Genomic DNA, 24,926 nt, shown 5'->3' on the forward strand with positions numbered 1-24,926 from the left:
CTTGAGAGACATACACACATACACACACACACAGAGGCAGAGACACAGGCAGAGGGAGAAGCAGGCTCCATTCCATGCAGGGAGCCCGACGTGGGACTCGATCGTGGGACTCTATCCCGGGTCTCCAGGATCACACCCTGGGCTGAAGGCAGGCGCTAAACCGCTGAGCCACCCAGGGATCCCCTCTTTTCCTTTTAAAACTCTTTGAGGACCCACCTTGCCCTCAGAAAGAGTCAGTCTCCTGACCTGGGTACCTGGTGCCTCTGCATCTGATCTCGTGTTCATCTCCAGCCTTGTTTCAGGCCACACCCCCAGGACCCCTTGACTACAGGCCACAGCGAACTACTTGTAGTTCCCAAAAAGCTGTTTGGTGGCCCCCCCCCCACCCCAGAGCCTGGCATACATTTCTCTTCCTCTTGGAACACCCTCCCCTGTATTTTTTGGTCTGGCCAACTCTCCTCTTTCCTTTAAGATTCAGCGGGGTCAGGGCCTCCATGGACTGCGGCCCTCTCTCTGTGCTGTCCACACCCCGGGGACTTATCTCTATTGTGGCTTCAGTTACAGGATTTGTAATCATCTGGCTGCTCCCTCCTCCCCACTGTGAGGTTCTCAAAAGTAGGGATTTTATATCTTTTATACATATCAAAAATATATAAATAAATATAAATAGATGATATATAAAAATAAAAATAATACATATAAACATATGACAAATATATCATAAAATCTCTGTATCCCCAAACTGATCACAGTGTGTGGCATCTCCTGGGTGCTTCATATAATTCTTTTGAGCACTAAATGAGTTGCCAAAGTGGGGGAGCTGATGTACATTGGAGGATCTGAGTGACATCCGATTTCCCAGGGCATCCCCAGCTGTGTGCACGAACGAGGTCGCATCAAGAGCAGTGACCAAAGTTGCACCGGCTTAGACTCTCCGTGCTCATGCAGGGCATCATCCTCCCATGAAATTCTCCCAGGGATTTGAGGGAGTCTGTTGGGAGTGTCTCCCAGGCATTCCTCTTGGTGCTGCTGTGCTAGACAGGCGCCCTGGAGTCACTGCTGAATGACTGGTGCCCTTGCGTTGCTGGGGGTGGCCTGTGGTGACTGGGGAGCCTTTGGCCAGAGCATCCCCAATCTTCCAGTGTCTCTGTGGAGCTTTGGTGTTCTTCCTTGGACTTGCTGGGGACTCTTTGGGGGGCAGCGTTGAACCAGTCTAGAGCCTGGTTGTCAGCAATGTCCTTCCATCCCTCCTGAATGAAGAGGAGGTCAAGCTCCTCCATTCCTGGCCCCTGATCTTTCTTTCTTTCTTTCTTTCTTTCTTTCTTTCTTTCTTTCTTTCTTTCTTTCTTTCTTTCTTTCTTTCTTTTCTTTCTTTCTTTCTTTCTTCTTTCTTTCTTTCAGATTTTATTTATTTAATTGAGAGATAGAGAGCATGAGTGGGGTGGGGAGGGGCAGAGGGAGAGGGAGAAGCCGACTCTCCACTGAGCAGGGAGCCTGATGCGGGGTTTGATCTCAGGACCCTAATATCATGACCTGAGCCAAAGGCAGATGCTTAGCCATCTGAGCCACCCGGGCACCACCCCCTGCCCCGATTTCCTTCTGATGAGTTCTTGTCCAGGAGCATCTTACCTCCTCTTTGAACATTGGCTTTTGCTGGGTCTCCTCTCTCCCATCAGCTCTTCGGGCAGACCTGAACTCTACTCTGGAGTTGCACTAGAATATGAGGTCTTCCACTATAATGAGAACCTCGCCCTGATAAAAGTTTCTGAGCAACTCTGACCCTCGAGAAGGGACTGCTGTCTTTTAGGGTAGGGGTGATTCTATTGTCCTGATTGCTCCAGGGCCCCAGCCCTGCCCCCCTCCGCTCCCTCCATTCCCTGCCCCTCACCTTGTTGCAGCCTTTGCTAAGGAGAAGTTCTCACCAGCTCTCCAGGGCAGGAACTGCTGTTGCAAAACTCTTGCTCCATGCAATGGTAATGGGATGCAACTCTGGGTGGCCCTGACCCCAGGAGGCGGTCCACAGGCGCTGGTCAGAGCCACAGGGTTGCCCAACTGCTACAGAGGCTCTGGCAGTCTGTGTGAGGCAGAGGGGATGGAGATAACAGCACAAATGCCTGTTTGGGGCCTCAAAGTCTGCCCTGGAGCTCAGATAGGGCAGCTAATCCCCTTGATATAAAGTGGGGCCCACGCTTCTTTGGAAACAGTATGCTCAGAAGCACCACAGTTGGCTGTCCGGTAAATAAATTTACGTAAGACTTCTCAGGCAGTCAGGGGATATGCTCTCGTCCCAGGGAGCTACATGAGTCCTCACCAACTGTCTATTAAAATGTAGCTGAGTGAGCACTGCATGGAGGAGAGTCACCTAGTCTCAGCCCTTCCCTCCAGACACTCACAGCTCGGAAACCACTGAGTCACCAGAGCTGTTGGAAGGAAAGGAGAGAGGCTCAAGCCCCATGTCTGTCTGGTCCACCTCTTCTGTCCACCAAACCAGATGCCCTGGGGAGCGGCGGGGACTCCCACACACTGCTGGTGTGTGTGTGTTGAGGTTGGGGTGCGGGGACAATGCACAACTTGTCTGGGAAACAGCTCAGCAGTTTCTTAAAAGTTAAACATACACGTATCGGAGGACCTGGGCATTTCATTCCTAGGTATCTACCCAAGAGAAAGAAAAGCAAACGTCTATACAAAGATTTGTACACCGATGATCGTAGGAAACATATTTGTAACAGCCTCAAATTGGAAACGGTCCAAATGTCTGGCAACGAGTGAAGGTGTGAACAAAATTGTGGTCTCTCCCTGCAGCGGGGTACTACTTAGCAGTAAATGGGGACCTCTGAGACGTGCACCCACCCGGAGGAATCGCAGAATCGTACGCTGAGTGAAAGGAGGCAGGCAGTACAGAGTGCATACTGCAGGGCTCTGTTTTTATAAAATTCTGGAAAACTGGTGTCTAGTGGTAGGAAGCAGAATTGTGGTGGCCTAGGGATGGCGAGGGAGAGGGAGCGATTATAAAGGGCATGAAGAAATTTTGGGAATGATGGGTGCATTCTTTATTGCGAATACGGTGATGGTTTTGTGGGTGATACCAAGGTCAAAACCCATCATATTGTACAATTTATATGAAACGTGTTACAGGGCAACAGCACCTCGGGAGAGCTGTTGAAAATGAAACACCACGAAAGCAGACTTTCTTTTTTTTTTTTTTTTAATTTTTTTTATTTATGTATTATAGTCACAGAGAGAGAGAGAGAGGCAGAGACACAGGCAGAGGGAGAAGCAGGCTCCATGCACCGGGAGCCCGATGTGGGATTCGATCCCGGGTCTCCAGGATCGCGCCCTGGGCCAAAGGCAGGCGCCAAACCGCTGCGCCACCCAGGGATCCCCGAAAGCAGACTTTCAAAACAGACTCCAGACTGGGTGGTTGGGCGTGTGGGGAATGGGGGGCTGGGGGAGAGATGGGGTGGGGGTGCGGAGAGATGTCGGGGCCCCTGGGTCTTCTTGGCCAAGGATGTCCTGAGCCTAGAGGGACTTCAGGGAGGACGGTGCCTGGCGCTCTTGCTCAGGAAGAAGCCGGACAGCAGTGAGCTTCCTCAAGTGGCCCAGCTCATGGGTGGCGGGTGCAGGCCTCCGACCTGCCTCCGCCTCCTGCCTGCCAGCCGGCATCCATCCTTCCGCACTTGAGCACTGGCTGCCTCAGATCACCAGCCCAGAGGAGGGGAGGGAGCTCCTGGGTGCAGTGGGCGGCCAGTCCTGGGTGCTGCCGTCAGTGGGACTGAGCCTCTCCCTTCTGGGAGCAGGGGGGGCAGCGGCGCTCCCTCTTCTTGTAGTCCACAGAGCAAGCATGGCAGACCAGGCCTCCGCAGAGCCTGGGAGCAGGGCGGGGGAGCGGGAGCTCAGGGGTGTGGGTGTGGGAGGGGGGCGCGGGCTTTGAGCACAGCTGTCCCTCCTGAGGCCCTGGGGCTGTCCAAGGAGGCTCCCGTCCCCAAAGGGTGTCTTAATGGCTCATGCCCTCCAAGAGCCTTTTAGATCCAAACAGGCAGGGTCTTGGGCAGGGGCCCCCTCCCTCCCACTGCTTGTCCTGCCCGTGCTCCCAGAGAGGGGTGACTCCCAGAGGGGGGTGACGGGAGCAGCGTCCTCTGCACAGGACTCCTCCCAGAGGCCTGTTAATCGGTCTCTTCTGGGGAGGGATGGATGCACAATCCCATCCTCTGAGCCCTTTCCACTGCTCTGGTTCAGGTCAACGCTAAGTGTTGTGTAAAGTGAGTGGCTGGCTTTCTATGGCTTTCCCAAACCCCAGTTCCCGTGTCCCTCCCTTCCCGAAGGGGGCAGAGCAAGGACTCTGTGTCCCCCCCCCCCCCATTACCTGCACGGGTACCGCCGAGACAGCCGGCCAAACACCCTGCTGCAGGCCACACAGCACCCTGGGGCCATGGAAGAGAGACGCTGCACCTCCTGCCACAGGTCATCCTTCTCTCTGATGGGCCCGTGGAGGTGGGGAGACCCAGATGGGGAGAAAGAAGAGATGAGATGGAGTCACACAGACCCCCCCCCCACACACACACAGCAGCGCGGAAAGACAGAGGCATAGAAAATGAGAGGGAGACAGAGAGAAAGGAAGCCAGGGAGTCAGAGAAGAGATGGAGAGAGGTAGATGGCGAGGTAAATGGAGAGAGAGAAACAGAGAGAGAGAGAGAGAGAACAAGACGCAGAGACAGGGACACAGACAGAGAGGGAGAGACAAATAGATGGACAGAGAAAGGAGAGACAGAAATGAAGAGATCATGAAAGAGACATTGAGAGAGACATACACACAAGAGATGAGGGAGTCTGTGGTCTTTGGGAAGATGGACGGCGACACCTGGGTCCCCCTTGCCCAACGTGGCCTATAGATCCCACCTCCTCCTAGGGGTGCTCCCTGATTGTGGACGCCCCCAGAAGTTTCCTATAATGCCCGCAGGTTGTATTTGGCACTTGATGCAAACCCCCTTCTAGTTATGATCTGCAAAGTTTGCTCCTGCAAAACTGTCCTCACTGCTTTTTATTTATTTTTATTTTTTAAAGGGGGCACCCGGGTGGATCAATTGGTTAAGCGTCCGACTCCTGATTTTGGCTCAGGTCATGATCTCAGGGTGGTGAAATTAAGCCCCATGTCAGGCTCTTCACTGGGAGTTGGGCCTGCTTAAGATTCTCTCTCTCCTTCTCCCTCTGCCCCTCTACCCCCTCTCCATCTCTTAAAAAAAAAAAAAAAAAGGATGTTTAGGAATGTGGATTAAAATGTTAAAATGTTTTTGTTTTAAATCTGGGATGGTTGGGTGGCTCTGTTGGTTAATCATCAGTCTCTTGATTTCGGCTCAGGTCATGATCTCAGGGTTGTGAGATCGAGCCCCTCCTCCGGCTCCAAGCTGGGCATGGAGCCTGCCTAAGATCCTCTCTCTCTCCCTCTGAGCCTCCCTCTCTAAAAAAAAATTTTTTTAAGCAAAATGATACATACACATGCATTAAAACTCCAAAAGCACAGAAGAACTTAGATCAAAGGGAAATAGACACCCTCCCCACACCTTCCAATGTCGGTGGCAAACCACTTCTTACACTTTTAGCTTTTTCTCCTTGATATTACTCCCACACTTAAATAACATGCTCAGATCCTCTCCTCCTGACATATCAAGAAGGAGCGTCTTCTACAGAGCTCCTTACCCTGATGTCAGGGGAGTTCGCTTTATTTCGTACCATCCCACTAGCTCCGCCTCCTTCCTCCCCAGGCAGTTATATCCCTGTTTTTGGTTTCTCTGTTACTACAGCAGCTTTACGGAACACACTCACACATTTATCCCTCACTCATCCTATGAGGCACAGATAGCATCCTGGTTGCCATTCGGTGATACGACCGTGGTGCCGCCAGCCTCCGCTTGCCTTCAGCTGGCCTCCTCCGCCCACCTCCTACTTGTCACCCAGTCCCACAACGTCCAATATGGTAGCCACTAGCCACGTGTGGCTACTGAAACTTGTATTTAATTCAACTAAAATTCACTAAGATTAGGGATCCCTGGGTGGCGCAGCGGTTTAGCGCCTGCCTTTGGCCCAGGGCGTGATCCTGGAGACCCGGGATCGAGTCCCGCGTCGGGCTCCCGGTGCATGGAGCCTGCATCTCCCTCTGCCTGTGTCTCTGCCTCCCTCTCTCTGTGTGTGACTATCATAAATTAAAAAATTTAAAAAAATTTCACTAAGATTAGAACGTTAGTTCCTTAGACGCATCAGAAGTGCTCAGTTGCTAGGTGTGACTGGTAGCCACCATATCGGATAGGGCAAAGTTATAGAACATCTCCATCTTCACAGAAAGTTCTCTTGGATTCTATTCTATACTTAATATTGTTTAGATGATGACCTTCACCTTTGTTCTAAAATTGCAATTGTTTTCTGTGTTTTTTTTTTTAGGTTGATTCTAACATTTAAAAAAAATCAATTAATAGTATTTACATTATCAGACAATATTAAGCATATTGCTTCAGGGAGAGTTCAGATGGGTTTTAAACATGCCCTTTCTTGGAAATTTCCTATTTTTCCAGGACTTTCCAGTTGCCTTTCTTTGCTCTTTGAGTGACTTGCCTTACGCATCACCTAATTATTCCCTCTCCCCAACAAATTCTTCATCATATCAGGTGTTCTATTGATTCTCTTTCTCCCCAGAGACCTTCCTCCTGGGTCCTCAATACTTCTGCAACAGCCTGGACTCTCTGGGCTTGCTGTCCACTTGCCATCTCGGGAATTCCCTTTGCTTCTGCCCTGGGTTACTGTGACTGCTTCCTGAATTCCACGTCTTCTCTTTTCTTGGCTTACTTCCTTGTTTTTCGGAAGCACATCCTTAATTAACTTCCCAAGAAAGGCTGTGTGGGAGTTGCTTTTTCTGTGACCTGTCTTTCTGAAAAAATGTTTTCTTCCTGAATCACCTTCCCTACTTGCTTCATAATTTGGCTGGACCTAGAATTCTAGGCCAAAATTTGTCCTTCCTCAGAACTTGAAAGTATGACACCACTGATTCTTTTTCCTTTTTTTTTTTTTTAAGCAGACTTCACACCCAGCGTGGATCCCCAGGTGGGGCTTGAACTCATGACCCTGAGATCAAGACCTGAGCCAAGACAAAGGGTTGGATGCTTAACTAACTGAGCTATGCAGGCGTCCCAGCACCATTGATTCTTGACATGCTTTTCCATGTCGTATTTCTTTTATAAGTGACGTGTTTGAATATATTGCCCTCATCTTCGTTCTACAGAGATTTCACAATGGTGTGTATCTGTGGGCTTTTCCCTTCCTTTCACTTGTGTTGGTCACTCAGTGACATCTTTACACTAAAGACCTGTGACCATCAGAGTTGAGAAAGTCTCTCATCATTTTATCTGACAATCTCCTCCATCTTATTCTCTCCTTTGGAATTGTCAGTTGGAGAAGATAGTGAAACTCCTGGAGTGATTCTTTATGTTTGCAATTGTTTCTCTCCTGCATTCCATCTTGTCATGCCTTTTACTCCATGTCCTGAGAGACTGCCTCCTCTTCCTTTTCCAGTCCTTATGAATTAAAAAATTTTTTGAGAGATATTTTTAATTTCCAAGAACATTTCTCATCTTTTGCTGGTCGCTTTGCACAGCGTCTTGTTTCATGGGAGATGTTGTCTTTTTGTGTATCTTTGTCTCTTCCTTTTATGTTCTAGATTCTTCTCAAACATCTGGGGATCTCTGGTTACCATTTCATGTTTAAGTTGCTCAAGCTTCAAGTAGTGGACAGGGGCGGTTGGCTTGTGGCATCCTTTGAGGAAGGACTGGGCAGGGAGCTAGCTGCTATGCGGACAAATGCCAGAACACATTGTTCTTTGGGGCATCTAACTTTTTTAGAGAAGGATGTTTTAATGATTTGCCTCGGAAATAGACTCCTTGGTGTTAATATTCTGCAGTCAAGGAGGCAGGGGGGTGTACACTGCTCTTTCTAATGACTTTATCAGTTAATTTTCCCAATTTCTGTCTCTCATTTCATTTCTGCCATTTGAGATGTTCCTGGTGACCCTGGTGTCTCTGGCCCTGAGTTTTAACTTGGGCTAACTCCAGTGTCTACTTTTTTCATCCATTTTCTGGTTTCTGGAAATTAGCAGAAATCTCTTTTTTTCTGGTTGGCCCCTCCACCTTTCTATTACAAGTTTTATTTAATATTTTTTTTTTTACAATCATTCTAGTGAGATTTCTGGATGGAAAATAGGTGATGTGCTATCAGTCTACCATCCTGATGCAGAAGTCAGTCTCTGTGGCTTTCCTCCCTTATTTTTGCTTAGGGCCAGATTTTCCATGATGCGTCTGCAAGGGACATTAGATTACGCAGTTTGGAATCTTGTGATGAGTTTCTTTAACACAAGGAAAAACATTTTTCTTTCCTGATGCACTGCTGTATTTTTCCTTGGAACACCTGATGACATTTAGGCAACTGTTTCCAGTTTTGATTGTCCCGCCAAAATGCTCAGAGTTAAGTTTTAACCCTAACCCTAATCCTAATACCTCGGGAGTATATATTTTTCCTCTTCTATTTCATCTGTTTTTCTTTAACAATCATATGTGTGGGCACTTGTGTCTTTTATTGTTGGCTACCTTAAATTCTTTTGTGAGATATACAGCTAATTTTTTATATCCCCCCTTTTCCCAGTTGACGGCTCCTTGGAGGAGATCATTCCTTAAATTGTTCTTTCCAGATTGACCTCTCCCTTCTCTCATCTTTAATATCACTTGGATTTTGTGCAAGAAGATTTAGTCCTAGATGATTCCTCAATGACCTTCCAATTCTAATGGAACCTGAGTCCAATGGTGTCCTGCTTCCTGAACTGGGTCAAAGTATAACACTAGCTCCCCACTAGCCAGAAGGGCAGAAGCCAGACTTTACAAAGCTCCTCCATCCCTCTGTGGCTTAGTGGTTTGGAATCAATCCTGGTGCGCTCAGCCTCTGAATCCGGGACAGCTGACCCAGGATGGCCCATAGACCCACCCAGAGGCCGAGGAAGCCCAGCAGGCAGTCAGGTACAGGACATTAGCTCCTGCCTCACCTCCCCTTTCTTTCAATCCTTTCTCCATCCATGGGCTCCTTTCCTTTCCCCTAACCTTAGTAGGTGTGTGTGTATGTGTGTGTGTGTGGGGGGGGGGGGGTTTGCAGTGGTGGCGTGCCTTACAGCCAGTGGACGCCATGCAATTCATTTGCTGTGTGTCCTTGGTGGCCTAGTCAGCCTCTCTGGGCCTTAGTGTCTTCATCTATAGAATGAGGAGAACAGCTGGGATGACTAAAGGAAGGAGAAGAGTCAGGGTACATAAAGGGTTCAGAACCCTGCTTGATAGTTTTTAGTGGAGCAGAATCTTCATTCCCGTCTCTGCATCCCACGCCACCCCAACCCGCACTCCTGCCCCCCGTGGCTGCCCTTACCGAACCAGCTCTAGCACCCTCATCTTCATGGTGCGGACCAGGTCCCGCTGCCCTCCAAGCTCCTTCTCGTACTTGGCGTCCCTCCTCTCGGCCTCCTGCTGCTTCTGCTCCAGCTCTGTCTGCAGCCGGGCCCTGTCTTCCTGACACCTGGGCAGGGGAGGAGGGCTCAGCTCTCAGCATGGCTGCTCCAGCCAGGCCTCTACCTGACAGGGAGCCCCCCGGGGAAGCTGGTGGGGCCTCCTACAGCTGGTGCGCGCACACACACCGTACACACCACACACACACACACACACCAGCGACACACATGCTCGCAGACACACACGTACTGCACATGTACTTCACGCCCTCACAGCCCCCCATGTCACACACGCCACATATACACACACACAACACAGAACACCAACACCATCCACACAAGTCACAACACACCACACACACCACACACACCATATAACACACATAACCACACACTACATACTGATCTCCCACTGCATACACTTGCAACACACCATATCTACACACAATACACAACACATATACCACATACCATACACACACATCACACACACAACATACACACCATAGGCCACACACACTGTACACACTACACATATACACACCACACACAACACACACACACAGTCACATATACACACATACGCCACACATTCTCCACACCTCCCCACACCCTCCTATGCCACACATACACACACATAACACACAGCACCATACACCACGAGCTGAGTGCTGTAGAGCATGACATCTATAGGCTGACTCCTTACCAACTGTTCAGAGGAATGAAAACAGGGTGTATGTAGCCTCATGTGTTCCCTTAGAGAGGATGAGCCAACATTTCCGTTTGCATTTCATTTCTTTTCTTTTTTAACATTTCCATTTTAAAATGTAATTTTTCTTGAAGGGCATGCTCACAATTGTGGCAGCTCTCTGGAGGGAAGGGGGGTGTCTGGGGACCCAGGCTGGATGGGCTGTGCCCAGCTGAGAACAATTACTGGTTTGGGAGGGAGGTAAGTGGTGTAGGGCTTGGGGTAATTTTTAGGTTCTAAAATATTCTGAAACATTATAATACATTGTATTTTCAGTTAAAAAAGCAATATTAAACATATGGCTTTCTTAGATTTTTGTTTCAATTTGGGCTTGGCATCTCCTCAGCTCTATTCTTGCCTCTTCTGTCTTTGATGGCTTCCTAGAAAGTTCCAAGAAATCTACTGGACTGGAAATAAGAAGGTCCCCGCCCTGGGTTCTAGTCACTCCCTCCATCACTCAGATAGGAGGGTGTTGCAAAGGCGGGTACACATCCTGTGACCTCAGATGTGTGTGTGTGGCCACATCCCTGGGCTTCAGTGTGTTTGAGACTTGCAAGAGGCTTGACAACGAACTGAATTATGAGTTTTTCCAGTGCCGCCATGTAGCACGCCTCAGAGAAGAAAGCTGGGTGGGGTGGGGGAGCTTAAAATCAAACCAGCCACAGATCCCCACGGAAATTCTGAAAGACCAGTCAGTCCCTGCAGCCTTAAGGAAGGGTGTCCCTGTGCTCAGGGCCGTGGTCTGACTTTTAATGAACATTCTGGTCTTCAGTCTCCTTACTTCTTAGTACCGATGTTTCATTTTCCTGAGCTAGTTTACTTGTGCTCTGATTCCAGGGCCTTTGGCGTGGCTGGTGCTGGCCCTGATGTGAGTGAGCATTGTGCTTACGGGGGTGTCTTTGAGTGGGAGGGAACATTTATTAAACACCTATGGGGTGCCAATGGCTGTTTGAGGTGGTGGGAATAGAGAAGTGCATATGCAGAAGAAGACACAGACATGGCCAACAAGCACATGAGAAAATGCTCCGCATCACTGGCCATCAGGGAAATACAAATCAAAACCACAATGAGATACCACGTCACACCAGTGAGAATGGGGAAAATTAACAAGGCAGGAAACCACAAATGTTGGAGAGGATGCAGAGAAAGGGGAACCCTCCTGCACTGTTGGTGGGAATGTGAACTGCTGCAGCCACTCTGGAAAACTGTGTGGAGGTTCCTCAAAGAGTTAAAAATAGACCTGCCCTACGACCCAGCAATTGCACTGCTGGGGATTTACCCCAAAGATACAGATGCAGTGAAACACCGGGGCACGTCCACCCCGATGTTTCTAGCAGCAATGTCCACAATAGCCACACTGTAGGAGGAACCTCAGTGTCCATCGACAGATGAATGGATAGAGAAGCTGTGGTCTATGTATACAATGGAATATTCCTCAGCCATTAGAAACGACAAATACCCACCATTTGCTTCGACGTGGATGGACCTGGAGGGTATTATGCTGAGTGAAGTAAGTCAATCAGAGAAGGACAAACATGGTCTCATTCATTCAGGGAATATAAAAAATAGTGAAAGGGATCATAGGGGAAAGGAGAGAAAATGAGTAGGAAATATCAGAGAGGGAGACAGAACATAAAGACTCCTGACTCTGGGAAACGAACAAGGGGTGGTACAAAGGGAAGTGGATGGGGAGATGGGGTGACTGGGTGGTGGGCACTGAGGGGGCACTTGAGGGGATGAGCACTGGGTATTATGCTATATGTTGGCAAATCGAACTCCAATAAAAAAATATACAAAAGAGAGAGAGAGAGAGAGAGAGAGAGAGAAGTGCATATGGCTCCCAATAGAGCTTAGGGTGTTTGGGGCAGGGGTCAAAGCAGGTGATAGGCTAGTAAGATAGTGAAGTGAAGCTTATGACCAAGATACAGGAGGGGGGTCAGACTTGAGAGGGTCCTCGGGAGAGACTCCTGAGACAAGGTGACTTTTCAGCAGATCTAGGGGGTGAAAAGTCAGCCATGTAGAGCCAGTGAAGGACACATGCAAAGGTCCGCAAGTTGGCACGAACGTGGTTTGTTTGAGGAACTGAAAGAAGGCAAGGGAAGGTGAAATATCAGGAAGGGCAGGAGGTAGGGGCAGGCAAGAGATGAGGTGGGAAGGATACAGGGCCTGATGTCTCCCTCCCTGGCCCCAGGAGTAGTGGACTTTAATCTCAATGCAATTGAAAGCTATTGAAGTGGGGCGTCTGAGTGGCTTAGTCGGGTAAGCATCTGCCGTTGACTAAGGTCATGAGCCTCGGGTCCTGGGATTGAGCCCCGTGTCAGCTCCCTGCTCAGTGGGGAATCTGCTTCTCCCTCTTCCTCTGTCCCCCACCCCCACCCCGCTTGTGCTCACTCTCTCTCAAGTAAATAAATAAAAATCTTTTTTAAAAATATTTTTATTTATTTACTCATAAGAGACACAGAGAGAGGCAGAGACATAGGCAGAGGGAGAAGCAGGCTCCCTGCAGGGAACTCGACATGAGATTCGATCCCAGGATCCTGGGGTCATGACCTTAGTCAAAGGCAGATGCTCAACCGCTGAGCCACCCAGGTGTCCGTAAAAAAATCTTTTTAAAAAAAGAAAAAAAAAAAGAAAATCACCAGCATATTTCAAGCAGGGGCTGATAGACACTGCTGGTGTGGGAGCAGTGAGGGGGGCATGGAAGGAATTTGAGTGTATTGAACACCTACTATATGCCAGCCCCTGAGCCCAGTGCTTTATAGCCCAGTTTCATTTAATTTTCACAAATTCATGGGCAGCTAGTATGATCACCATTTTACAGGAATGAAAATAGAGCTTCAGGGAGGAGATCACACTTTGCCTACAGTCACACAGCTTGGTAAGTGGAGGGAGCAGAGATCTGGATGCAGGCCTGTCAAGCCATACTTTTCTGCCTCTGCATTTTTGTCCATGCAGGGCCCTGGTCGCCAGGGGTTTATGGCACCAGTGCTGAGTGGGCAGCAGGTGGGAGCAGGGACCAATCCTTAGGATTGGTCCTAAGGGGCTGGTCTGCCTCAAAGGAGTTCAGTGGAGGGTGAGGGTGGGGGAGAAGTGTGATATTTGCCTATCTCCCCATCTGAGGACCTCTTCCAGTCATACGTGACTTAGTCACGTTAGTCCCTCCAGGGGCAGAGGAAACCTACCTGCTTGGAAAGATGGTCTCACAGAGCATCTGGGCTGGAAGGAGGAACTTTAAAGATCCAACCATCTCCTTCTGCAAATCAGGGACCAGAGGCCAGAGAGGGAAGGCCAGTTTCCCAAGGTGCCAAGGCTCAAAAGCTGGGGAGTGGGTATTGGATGCCCCGTAGCCCAGTTCCAAGCATATTTTCTTAGTCCCCGTTGGTCTGCTGGGGCCTGATGCTTGGCTGGTCTGCTAGGTCTCCCGTATGCATCCAGCCTGGGGCTCTGCACCCGTGGGCTGCGCCCCTGCCCACCTTCACTCTATCCTCCACACCACAGACAAAGCAATCCTGAACCCCATGGGAACCCCCACCTCCTGCTCAAGACTCTGCTCTAGCCTTCCATAGCACACGGGGGTCTCCTTCTGCTCCAGCCACACGGGCCCGCGTGTCCCCAAGTGCACTTGCTGGGCCCCCTGCCTGGAGCACTCCTCCTACGATATTTGCATGGTCCAGTTTTCCCAGTCATTGGGGCTTCTGCTCAATTGTCACCTCCTCAGAGAGGAAGCTTGCGGCTCTAAGTCTAGGTGACTCTTCTGTCTCTGTCCCCTTTCCCGGACTGATGTTTTTCCATAGCACCCATGACTAGCTGACAGCCTATTTCTATCTGTTGATCTACTGCCTGTCTCCTCAGGTCCCCGCTCATGGCCTCAGTAGAAGCACAACAGTGTTGCTGGCTGACTCAGTGGGCCCCGTGGCACTTTGGTCTGGTGGTGGTGATGCAGCCAATCCCAGATGGATGCCGGGGACCCCTGAAGTGACATGCTCCTCCTGAGTTCCCTGGATCCCAAGAGGCAGGGGAGCGCATCCTCCTCCCAGCCCCAGGAACACAAGTTCCCGCTCTCTGCATTCTGACTCCGCAGCAGGTCCCCGGTCTGTGCGTCTCCTCCGAGCTCCACACCCTGCTGTCTGCCCAACGACTCCACTTGCACGTCCAACGGGTGTCTCAAACTTAATATATTCTCACCTCAACTCCTGCAACTCCCCCACAAGCCTGCCCTGCCACGGCAGACCGTCAGCTGGGACTGTAGCCTTCCAGCTGGTCAGGCTGGAAAATGAAGAGTCATTCTTGACTTCCGTCTTTCTCTCCCCCACCAGGAAGCCCGGCCTCACAGCTGATCCAGAATCCCGCAGCCTCTCTGCCAGAGCATCTGGGGGCTCCCTTGCCTTCCCCTTCCTCATCAGCGTCCCTGCTTCCTTACACACTAGCTCCACGGAGCAGGAGCCGCGAGCCCTTGAGAGCACAGATCAGTCCAGAATAGGCACGGCTATGGGGACAGATTAGGGCCTGCACAGGGCTGGGAGGATGGGAGAAAATGGGCAGTGGCTAATGGTACAGGGGGCTTCTCTTTGGGTGGTGACCGAGGCACAATTTTATGAATACACTCAAAGCCATCGAATTGTTGAAAAAAAAAAAAAAAGCAAACGTACTTAACACTAAAGCAAACAGCTCGTCTTGTCCCTCCTCTGCTCAGAACTCGCGATGCTTCCTCTCTCTCTGAGTCAAAGCCAAGGTCCTTCTGGCGACCTGCGAGGGTCTCCTGTTAGCGCGTGGCCTGCCCCTACCTCTCTCCCTCCTTTACTGCACTGAGCCTCAGTGACGGCCCTCGGACCTGCCAGGCCTGTTCCCTCCTCGGGCTCTTACTCTTGCTGCTCCTCTGTCTAGAACATTCTTCCACCACATACCCAAATGGCTTATCCCTCGCTTCCTTCAGGTCTTTCTCACACATGCTTTCTCAGGGAGGTCCCGGGCCAAGCCGCCGTGTTTAACATCACCCCTTGACACGTCCATTCCCTTTCCCTGCTCCATTTTTTTTCTTCTTAGAGCTTGTCACATGGGACACTGTGATTATCGGGTTCATCGATTGCCTCCCCACTAGAAGGTAGGCTCCACGAGGCCAGGGATCGGTCTGTGTGGCCCAAAAGAGGATTTCCGGCACACAGGACAGGGCTGGCACAGAGTAGGCCGACAGAGGGTCTGTGGGAGGATGGGTGGCAGGACAGCGGCCTGTGAGACAAGGTCTCCCCGCCAAGGGAGCAGCCTGGGTCCGGTGGTCTCCTCGGAGCCTCCCAGCTGCTCCCTCCAGCCCGTCTGGATTTCCAGAGAAGGTCCCTGGGTGGGCAAGGCCCCTGCCTTCACCTGGGGCCTGGATCATGGGACTCTTCCCTGTCCAAACTGCCAGGCTCAGCTGAGCATCTGGAGGGAGGAGCCCTGGGGGCCTTTTATGGGGTTGGCTTCTGGGCCCACAGCCTCTCTCAGCCTTTTGAGCAGAGACAGTGAACTGGCCGGTGATTCAGTCTGAGGCACAGCTCCCCGGGCTCCCATGGGGTTCGGGTTGGTGCCTCCCGGGCCCTGGGGGCGAAGGTCAGCGTGTGCGAGAGACAGAGCCAGGTGAGCACACTAGGCACACAGGGGCCAAGGGAGCGAGACCCAGAGAGGCGGAGTCAGGCCAAGGAAGACCTTTGCACGGCGGAGATAGTTGAAAAAATTATGAAGGAGAAGCTCAGCCGCTGAGAGAGTGTGCTCCGGGCTCTTGAGTTAACGTGATGATGGGAAGGCAAAGACGCTGGGTGGTGAGAGGTGCTGAGTAGGAGAGACAGAGGCCAGGTATTGGCTGAGCGCCTGTGTGTAAGCCCACTGTGCAGCCAGCTGCCGGGGTGCAGACCTCAGCTCCTCCACTGACGGGAGACATTGGGGCAATTGTGTGGGGCCTTTGAGACTCAGTTTCCTTATCTAGAAGATGGAGATCCTTAGAGAACCTACCTCACAAGTTCGTTAAAAGGAAATGCCTAGAACAGTGCCAGGGACATAGTAAATGCTCAGTACGTGATGGTTGCGATGAGGGCTGTGACTGAAGAGGGTGAAAGAGACGCTGCAACGGGGAGCAGGAAAGTGAGAGACAAGCAGACAGGGGAAAGGTGGGGACCAAAGGGCAAGGGTGTGGAGGGACAGGAGAGGGAGAGGGGAGCAGCAGCAGAGGGGCTGAGGTGAGTGTGGGAGGGGAGGGAGGCTGGGACAGGAGGCTCTTGGAGACACCAGAGAGGGAGGGGCTGGCAAGGGTGGGAGAGTGGGAGCTCCTCCGGGAGCCCCAGGTGTGCTGCCCTGATGCCTCAGCATCCTGAGGTTGTGCCGAGCATGGGAGGCACTCAGAAGATGCCTGCTGGGGTGACCCAGGAAGGAGGAGCAGGAGCTGGGGGGGGGGGGGGCTCCACCCAGTGGCCTCCCAGCCTCCCCTGTTATGTGCTCCGTTGCCAAGGTTACCTGCTGAGCTGCTCCTGCAGTGTCTTCAATTCCCCTTCCCGCTCCTTCAGCAGCTGCTCCAGATGCTGGGCCTGCTCCTTAGTCTTCTGGAGCCCATGTCTCAGGCTCTTGGGGGTGGGAGGTAAAGGGAGGGAGAGGGAAGCTGATGGAGAAGGGCAGAGATCCCAGCCCCCAGGTCTGACTGGATAAACATCCCTGTGAGACCCCAGGCCAGGAGAGACAGCCCTGGGGTGGAGGGCAGGGCTGGGGGACAGCGTTGGGAGCAGATGCCCGGCTCTACTGCTGGTGAGCCTGGAGCCACTACTCTGTCCTTTGCTGAGAGATGAAAGTTGTAGAGCTCAGGGGGGTGGGGGGACTGGGCATGAAGGCTCTGGCCAGAGAGGAGGCTGAAGGAAGGCCCGAAATCGATGTTGGTGATCTCCAGGAGAAGCAGCTACAAGAGCAGGGAGGTGGCTGCCCCGAAGACCTGCTGGGGAGGGGTCTCAGACCCAAGTGCCCGCAGGAGCCAGGCAGGTAGGACTGATGATGAATGGAGTGGACCTGGCACAGGCCATGGTAAGACCTCCTGGGAGAATAATCATCCTGTGCGGACCAATCAGAACTGATCTGGCGGCTGCAAGGCCCGCCCCCTACTACCAGGAAGGCTCCCACCTGTGGGCCAGGTGAGAGAGGGAGCTCAGCTGCTCTCACCTTGACCACATCCTGCAAGGCCATCGCTGCCTGTTCCTTCCTCCTGGTCACAGTGGTCACTCCTGTTTCCCCTTGTGGTCTCTCTGGGGCGGCGTCTTCCTCTGCTCCCAGGTCTCGTAGTAGGACCCGAGGGTCCCCCGGAAGGCTAGGCACCTCCAGCTCCTGCTGGCTCCCTGGCATCGTGTCCTCTATTGTCCCTGTGGGGCTGGAGGCCGGCAGCCTATGGACATGACCCCACTCTGCTCCCCCTTTAGGTGTCCCCTCTGCACCAGGTAGGACCCCTCTGTCCTCAGCCTCTGTCCCTATCACCTCCTTCAGAGCTCCCTCGGCCCGCTCCCCTTGTCCCTGGACGCTGGGTGTTGAGTTCTCCAGGCAGAATCCTGTTCTTGGGGCTCCCTGAAGCTCCTCCCCCTCTGGTTCCCACATGCTCTGCGGGCGCCCGATGCTCCTGGGATCTTCTCTCTTCTTTTCCATGGAGGGACGAAGATGCCTGTGTTGCTGCGACCTGGGGAGTGCAGCTAACCAGTCTTCCCTGGGCGCATCTCGCCGACAGCCGGCATGGCTAGTGTGCGGCTCCTCTGGCTGGACTCCTGTGGGGTCCCCATGTGCGGCTGAGATCTGCAGAGAAGCCCCCAAAGCCCCCTCACAACCAATTCACCAACCGGGTGCGTAGAAGGGGCCACAGACCTTCACCAAGGAACTTGCTAACTCTCAGGGAATTGAGTCAGGAGATTGGGGTCCAGGCCCCGGAATCGGAATGTTCCCATCTCCCCAGGTGGATCCGGCCGAGCTGTGGTCTGGTCAGGGAGCGGTGGTGTTTCTCCCTGTTCTTTCCTCTCCTCCCTCCCTCCCTCCCTCCCCTGCGCCTTCTGCATCGATCTGCCTTCCACGAAGTTCTTCCCACCCTCTCCTCTGACCCTGCCCCCTGAACTTCTCTGTGTCTCAGTTTTCTTGTCTGTAAAATGGGAATAATAACGTCTGCCTCGTAGGGTTGTGGTGAAAGCTTAGAGACCCACAGAGCCAAGAGTCACCTCTCTCAGGCAGCCTTCTCTGTGCTCCCATGTTCTTCTGTGCACATCCGCATCACCGCGCTTGACAGGTTGTATTGCGACGGACTCCCCCTTCTGGTCGGAGGCTGTGTCCTCATGGTTTCTGTACCTGGTGCCTGGAAGCTAATGGGGTGCAAAGCGAGACTGGGGACCGGAAGAGCCACAAGCCACCACTTGGAGAGCATGTGGCCAGGGGCTGTGCTCTGTGCTACACGAGGTCTGTCTCAAAGCATCCTCACGACCACTTGCCAGGGACCTTGGTTATTAGGGGCAGAACTGGGATTTGAACCCAGAAACCTGGCTCTTCAGTTGCCTCCTGAACTGAACTGAGATGTTTGCAAATTGTCACATGGAGGCTGTTCCCTGGTGTGCATCCTTCATGCTTCTGGTTACCCTCCCCCTGCCCCCTTTCCCTGGGTTCCCTGGCTCCCGCGTAGGGTGCCAATGGTCCCCTTCTCTCCCCAATACCCTCACCAACTCGGGAATATGAGCCCTTCCTTCTCCTGTGGCTTCCCAGTCCTCAGGTCTACACGCTGGTGTCTGTCTGCTTGTGACTGCTCATCCTTGGGGGGCCCAACAGAGATGGAGAGGAGGCAACTCAGAGTGAAGTTGGGCAGAGGCACCTGCTTCAGGGCATCTTTGGTCTTTCTGGGTCTTCTTCCCTGGGTCCTGGCGCTGGAGCCACAGGACCTGCAGTGAAAGGGGGGGCCGGGGGGGCACTCTCCGGCAGTGGCCTTGGTGCTCAGCTGCAGGACATCCCATCTTTCCAACCCCCCATTCACCGTGCTACCCCTCCCACCTTCCGCCCTCATCCTCGTGGATGCATGCCCCTCTCCATCCACGCACGCACCCCCACCAGCCACTCATGCTGACACCCGCCATGGGTTCATCTTTCTGACCCTCCAACAACTCCTTCGGAGTGTGTCCTGTATGCAGCACCACGCAACGTGGTGGGATTACACTGGGCAAACATGCCTGGGGAGGTGGGGAACCGGGGCCTCTGACTGCAAGAAGGGGAGGTGAACTGATGGGACCAGAGGCCGAATTTGGAGCTCACTGGTGGGTGGGTGGTGGTCAACGTCAGTGAGGCACTGGAGACAGGCTTCCCTCCACGCAGGACCCGCTCACTCTGAGAACATGGGCCAGGCTTCGTCTAGGTTTGGCCACTGCAGGTCCAAGTCAAAGGCCACCGCATTGAGAGTGTAGAGAGCGTCCAAGAGGTCTTCCCGGAGTTCGGGGCACACCAGAGGGCTCCGGGGGCCATACCATTCCCTGTGTTAATAGTGAGCGGCAGCCTTGGCCTTTGGCCTTGGTGCTATTGCTCCCCTCACCACCCCGAGAATCTGCCTCCGCTGTGCACAACGTGGCATGGTTCCCAAGGCAAGGGTGTGGCCCTCGGGGAGCAGGAGGCTTCGGCATCATGGTGCTACAGGGACTCCTGTGTTCTGGCCGACCCCCTTGCTCTTTCTTCCTTGATTTTTCCCTCATGGCTCTCAATTTAGTTGCTCTTGATAGTCACCCTCCATCTGGGGCAGGGGGGCGGGGAGAGAGGCATCTTGCACAAGGGAGGGACAGTGGGCTCCGAGGGTGTCAGGAGGAGCACGTCCCAACAGCCCCACCTGGTGAGCTCTGTGTTCAGGAGGCAGAGCTGCAGGGACTCGGCCAGCTGTCCCCGGGCCAGGCAGAAGCGGATGAGAGCACGGCCTTTTGCCAGAGGAGTCTTCAGCTGCGGGGTGCATAGGGGGCGAATGGTGGGGGGCCGGGGGTTGGGGGGCACTCAGCCAGCACAGACCGATGAAATGGGAACTTGTATCGTCATGGGAGGAAAGAGGTGGCCGGAGGGATGCTGAGGGCAGGGCTAATGAGATGTGAGGACCAGGTGAGGGGTCGGTCTGTGGTCCGTGGGGCAGGGATGGGTGAGAAAGAGGACCCCAGAGGCCTTCCCCACCAAGGGCCCGATGACAGGACCCCCTGATGCTGAGGCCAGCCACCCTACCACCTGGCTCTGGACACCTTGTCCTGTGAGTGAACGAAGTGGACCGGCTCCGTGCCACCCCGCTGCCGCCACAGGGCGGTGCAGAGGAAGTCCCAGTAATCCTTCCGAGGCCTCAGGAAGCTCTTCTGCTCTTTCTGGTCAAACTGGGAGCAAGATGAGGGACAGGAAAGCATAGAGATGTTTCCTCCCAGAAGCGGCCTTGCCTTCCAGCACGCTGAGAGAGGAAAGGGCTACAGTAGACGGGCCTGGCTCCGCCCTGACGGGCTGTGTGACCACGAGCAAGGTGCTGGGCCTCTCTGAGCCTTTGGTGTTCCATTCAATCATTCCAATAGTACTTGTTGAGCACTTGCTTTGTGCCAGACTTTGTTCTGTGCCCTGGGAATTCAGCGATGAACAAACTGACCTCATGGGCATACACTTGGTAGTGGAGTTAGACAGCGAACACACTGAGTCAGTAAAACATCTGTTATGTTAGACAGCGCTGCCTGCCAAGGAGAACAATAAAGCAGGGAAAGAGAATAGAAAGTTCGTGGTGTGTGCACACACGTATGTACGTGGTGCGTGTGTGTGGTGTGTGATGTGTGTGGTGTGTATTTGTGGCGTGTATTTGTGGTGTGTAGGCCCATGTGGGTGTGATTAGGGAGGTGTGTGTGTTTTAAAAATTTAGATTAGAGTGGCTAGAGAGAGCCTCATCCAGGAGATACCACTCAAGTCCAGATCTGAAGGAAATGAGAAATTGTGCCATCCAGATTTCTGGGGGAAGAACAGTGCAGGCGGCGGCAATAGCAAGTGCAAAGGCCCTGAGGTAGGTGCACTCCTGGTGCGCTTTAGGGAGATCAAGGAGGCCAGTGGGACTGGAGTGCAGCACATGAGGGGTAGACTGACACACCCTGTATGCACCTGACACACCTCATGTGTGCACACAGGTACACTCACACCACGCATGTGCATAACACACAGAGAACTAGGAAGGCTACGTGTGTGTATGTGGGGGTGGTAGGGTCATCAAGCATCTCAGGAGGTCCTTGAGAATTTAGTAGAGTGGGGCATGAGAAGGGCTTAGCCTGGCCAATGGTAGGTGCTCAACAAAAGTGCCAGCAGCAGGAAGAGCCAGGCCTAGGACACCTTGCCTCTGAAACATCAGTCCTCAGAGCCCGGTGGCTGCCTCCCCACCCCTGCCCCCTCCCCACCCTGCCCCAACCTGGCCCCACCTCACTTCCTAGGCTGCAGTGACAACCACCAAGAGTGAGGTCAGATGTCAGGAAGGGCTTGCGGACTCTGAGGCGGCTGAGGCTGGCGGGCAGCTCTTCCTTGGTATCTGGGGAAACCCTCCTGGTTATCTGGGCCAGGAGAGAGGGGACTGGGAGGAGGGCGGTGGGGAGGGTCACCTGCAGGAGCTGCTCCAGGCAGCCACAGAGTCTGTGCAGCTCGGCACTGGCATCTGTCACCGGCTGCTGCCGGCCCCCATAGTCCTGGAGGATGGCCGAGACTGCAGCTATGGGGGGGGGGGGGCGGGGGGGTGGACATCAAGCCTTAGGTCATGAGGGCTCTGAGGGCAGGGCTCCCAAGACCCCTCCCTTCTCCCTCAATTCCATCCCAGAAAACCTCTCGGGACACACTCACCTTTCAGGTTCCTGGTGAGGATGGCCCCCTCCTCTGCCATGAGTATTCCAAAGTGATGTGATTCCTTGTGGCTCTCGAAGGTCCAACCAGGAAGGCGCCTCTGGGTTCAGCTGCCCAGTTGTCTCCCCACACAAAGGAAGGATCAGAGCCTAGGCCAGGAATGGGATATATCTGGAGTCACACAGTGAGTTAACTGGCAGGATAAACACACCAGCTCTTCCTTGTAGGCCAGCGTGCGAAGGGGATGGTGTGGCCCTCACTAATGGGCAGTTCCTGGGTGCTAGGTGCCGTGCTCCGCGCCTGACATCCTCGTCTTAGGCCCCATAATAATCTAGGAGGTCATTAACTCCATTGAATACCCGGTGAGAGGGCAGCTCAGACAGACAGATGAGTCTTTTATCCGATGTCACAAAGCTCTCGGTGGAGAAGCTAGAGTTTGACCTCTGGTCCGTGTGCTCACACACAGGGCAACTGGACACAAGCGGCCCATTAGTGCTCGGGCCATGAGGGCACTGGGCTGAGGGAAAGTCACCCCTCTGCCCCACAGGGAGCCTTGCCAGAGCAGTCATCATCCTTGAGGCACACATTCATCCTTTCCTGGCCCCCAGCTGAGCGGAAAATGTGTGTGTTTGAGGACAGGGAGGCAGAAGTAAAATGAGGCCCTAGAGCTGGGATGGGGCCAGAATGCTGGGTGTGTGTGGGGAGCAGGGCACCTGGTTTTAGTCCTATGGTTCTCTCCCGAGGGAACTGTGGCCTGTTACCCCAGTGGGTCCTGGGGCTCAGAGAGCAGTCCTGTGGCCGATGGGGGCCAGAGGCTTATCCTTTTATTTTTTAAATTGTTTTTTTTTTTTAATTTTTATTTATTTATGATAGTCACAGAGAGAGAGAGAGGTAGAGACATAGGCAGAGGGAGAAGCAGGCTCCATGCACCGGGAGCCCGACGTGGGACTCGATCCCGGGTCTCCAGGATCGTGCCCTGGGCCAAAGGCAGGCGCTAAACCGCTGAGCCACCCAGGGATCCCCCCAGGGGCTTATCCTGATGTAACAGAGTAAAGACCAGGCACGGGAAACCTGGGTGCTGCTGTTGCTGGAATTTCAGGGGTGGGTGGGAGTGAAGAAGCAGGGGACACAGTGGGGCGGGGGGAGGAGAGAAGGTAAAGGGGGGTGGACGGGCAGGATGGTGTTCAGGAAACACTGAGCTGGGAGTTAAGAGACCTGGGTCTCGGGACTCCTGGGTGGCTCAGTGGTTGAGCATCAGCCTTCTGCTCAGGGCGTGATTCTGGGGTTCCAGAATCGAATTCTTCCTCTGCTTATGTCTCTGCTTCTCTCTCTGTGTCTCTCATGAATAAATAAATACAATCTTAAAAAGAGAGAGAGAGAGAGAGAGATACCTGGGTCTTTGCCCTGGCCCTGCTAACTCACTGCATGACCTTTTGCTTTTCTGGGCCTCAGTTTCCCCATTGGTAGACCCAGGCACAGACGGAGGGTCTCTGCATCCCCTTCCAGTCCAGATGCTCTACAAAATCCATGACCACCTAGATGTACCTCCTCTGCTCTCCCTTTTCTGTCCAAGAACCTCTGCCCCCCGCTCCTGGCATTGCCACCCTAGACCCCTTCCCTGCTACTCACCTGGGAAGGCCTGGAGAGCGGCCACTTGCGTCCTGCACAGCCTTTCCCAGAGTGCCGCCTGGGAGGTGACTCAGGCCCAGCCCAGCACCCTGGAGGGGGAACCCCTGCTCAGAGCAGGAGGAGCACAAAACTGGGGGCGGGGGTGCAGAGGGGAGGGGGAGAAGTGGGAGGGGCAGGTCCAGGGTGCCAGGGCCCAATGGGTGGGCTGGGGGTTGGTACCCCTCAGGCAGACCTGGTGGTAGATGCACTTGTTGGCCAAAAGCCAGCTCGCCCTGAGTGACAGCAGCATTTGCCCAAATGCAAGTTTCCTTCCCCAGCTTCTCATTGGAGGGGGGTGGTTGAGGGGTGCGCGTGTCACTTGTTCTTGTCTCTCTTCCTTGTCCCCACCAGGTGGCACAATGAGGCTGTGACTGCGGCTCCCGGATCGTCCGCGGGTCTCCAGTCTCTCCCGGGAGCGCGGTGCAGGTGGGGAGGAGGACAGCCCCCGTGCCCCCCGCCCCCGCCCGGGTGTCTCCCCCCTCCTCCCCACCTTAGTGCCTGGTCACCGGGGCCATCCTGCCCGCCGCGGCTGCTCCCCCCTAAAAGACTGCGAGAGAAGCCACGGTGAAGGCTGGGATCCGGGGCCGGGCGGCTGGGTGGCCCTCCCAGCCCGCTGTGCTCCGCCTCCGCGAGGCTCCCCCGCGGGGCCGGCTGGGGCTCGCGGTCCGGGTCTGGGTGCGCGGGGGGGCCGAGGCCGGGCGCGGGCGAGCCGAGGGGCGCGCTCCGGCTCCCAGACCTCGGAGACCTCAACAGTGGCACCCGCGGTGGCCCAGCCCGGCTCTGCCCTCCCGCCGCCACTTCCTGCCCCGCTCTCCCCGCCTGGGACTCGGTGCCCCGCGGAGCCTCCGGCCCCCGTCGGTGTCCGGGTGCCCCGGTGCCCCGCGCTCGGCCGCGCTCTCGCCTTACCTGCCTCCTCCTCCCGCCCCCCCGCCCCCGCCGCCGTCCGTCTGCTGCTCGCCCTCCCAGACCCGGCAGGTCGCCGCGGGCGCCCCCGGGTCCCCGCAGCCTCGCCCCCCCCGCCAGCCTGCGGCCCCGGGGCCCAGCTCCCCCGACCCAGCCCGCACCCCCGGGCCCCCGCGCCCCCGGGGCTCCCGCCTCCGCTAGCCCGTGCCCCCGGGGTCCCGCCCCCAGCCCGTCCCCCATCCCCGGGCT

At 54.1% G+C, this 24,926-nt stretch overlaps 1 protein-coding gene across 8 annotated transcripts; it reads right to left on the reverse strand.

Annotated features, from left to right (window-relative positions):
* Window positions 1-1,331: 1,331 nt before the first annotated feature.
* Window positions 1,332-24,217, reverse strand: RUFY4 (RUN and FYVE domain containing 4). 8 transcript variants are annotated; one of them, XM_072743097.1, is made up of 14 exons: window positions 24,007-24,216; window positions 23,736-23,824; window positions 22,107-22,255; window positions 21,872-21,978; window positions 20,501-20,626; window positions 20,107-20,213; window positions 19,616-19,759; window positions 19,111-19,177; window positions 18,470-18,610; window positions 17,439-18,056; window positions 16,749-16,855; window positions 9,445-9,591; window positions 4,364-4,474; window positions 3,387-3,866 (listed from the first exon to the last, which is right to left on the reverse strand). In XM_072743097.1, exons 3-14 carry the CDS (start codon window positions 22,144-22,146, stop codon window positions 3,764-3,766), a joined length of 1,818 nt encoding a protein of 605 aa, XP_072599198.1. In that variant the 5' UTR covers window positions 22,147-22,255; window positions 23,736-23,824; window positions 24,007-24,216; the 3' UTR covers window positions 3,387-3,763. The 8 variants fall into 8 exon arrangements, 7 of the variants coding, with proteins under 7 accessions (XP_072599199.1, XP_072599198.1, XP_072599197.1 ...); XM_072743096.1 differs by adding an exon at window positions 23,322-23,442 and having other exon boundaries at window positions 23,736-24,216; XM_072743095.1 differs by adding an exon at window positions 23,322-23,466 and having other exon boundaries at window positions 23,736-24,216.
* Window positions 24,218-24,926: the final 709 nt, after the last annotated feature.

The sequence above is a fragment of the Vulpes vulpes genome, chromosome 16 (assembly GCF_048418805.1).
Source record: "Vulpes vulpes isolate BD-2025 chromosome 16, VulVul3, whole genome shotgun sequence".
NCBI lineage: Eukaryota > Metazoa > Chordata > Mammalia > Carnivora > Canidae > Vulpes > Vulpes vulpes.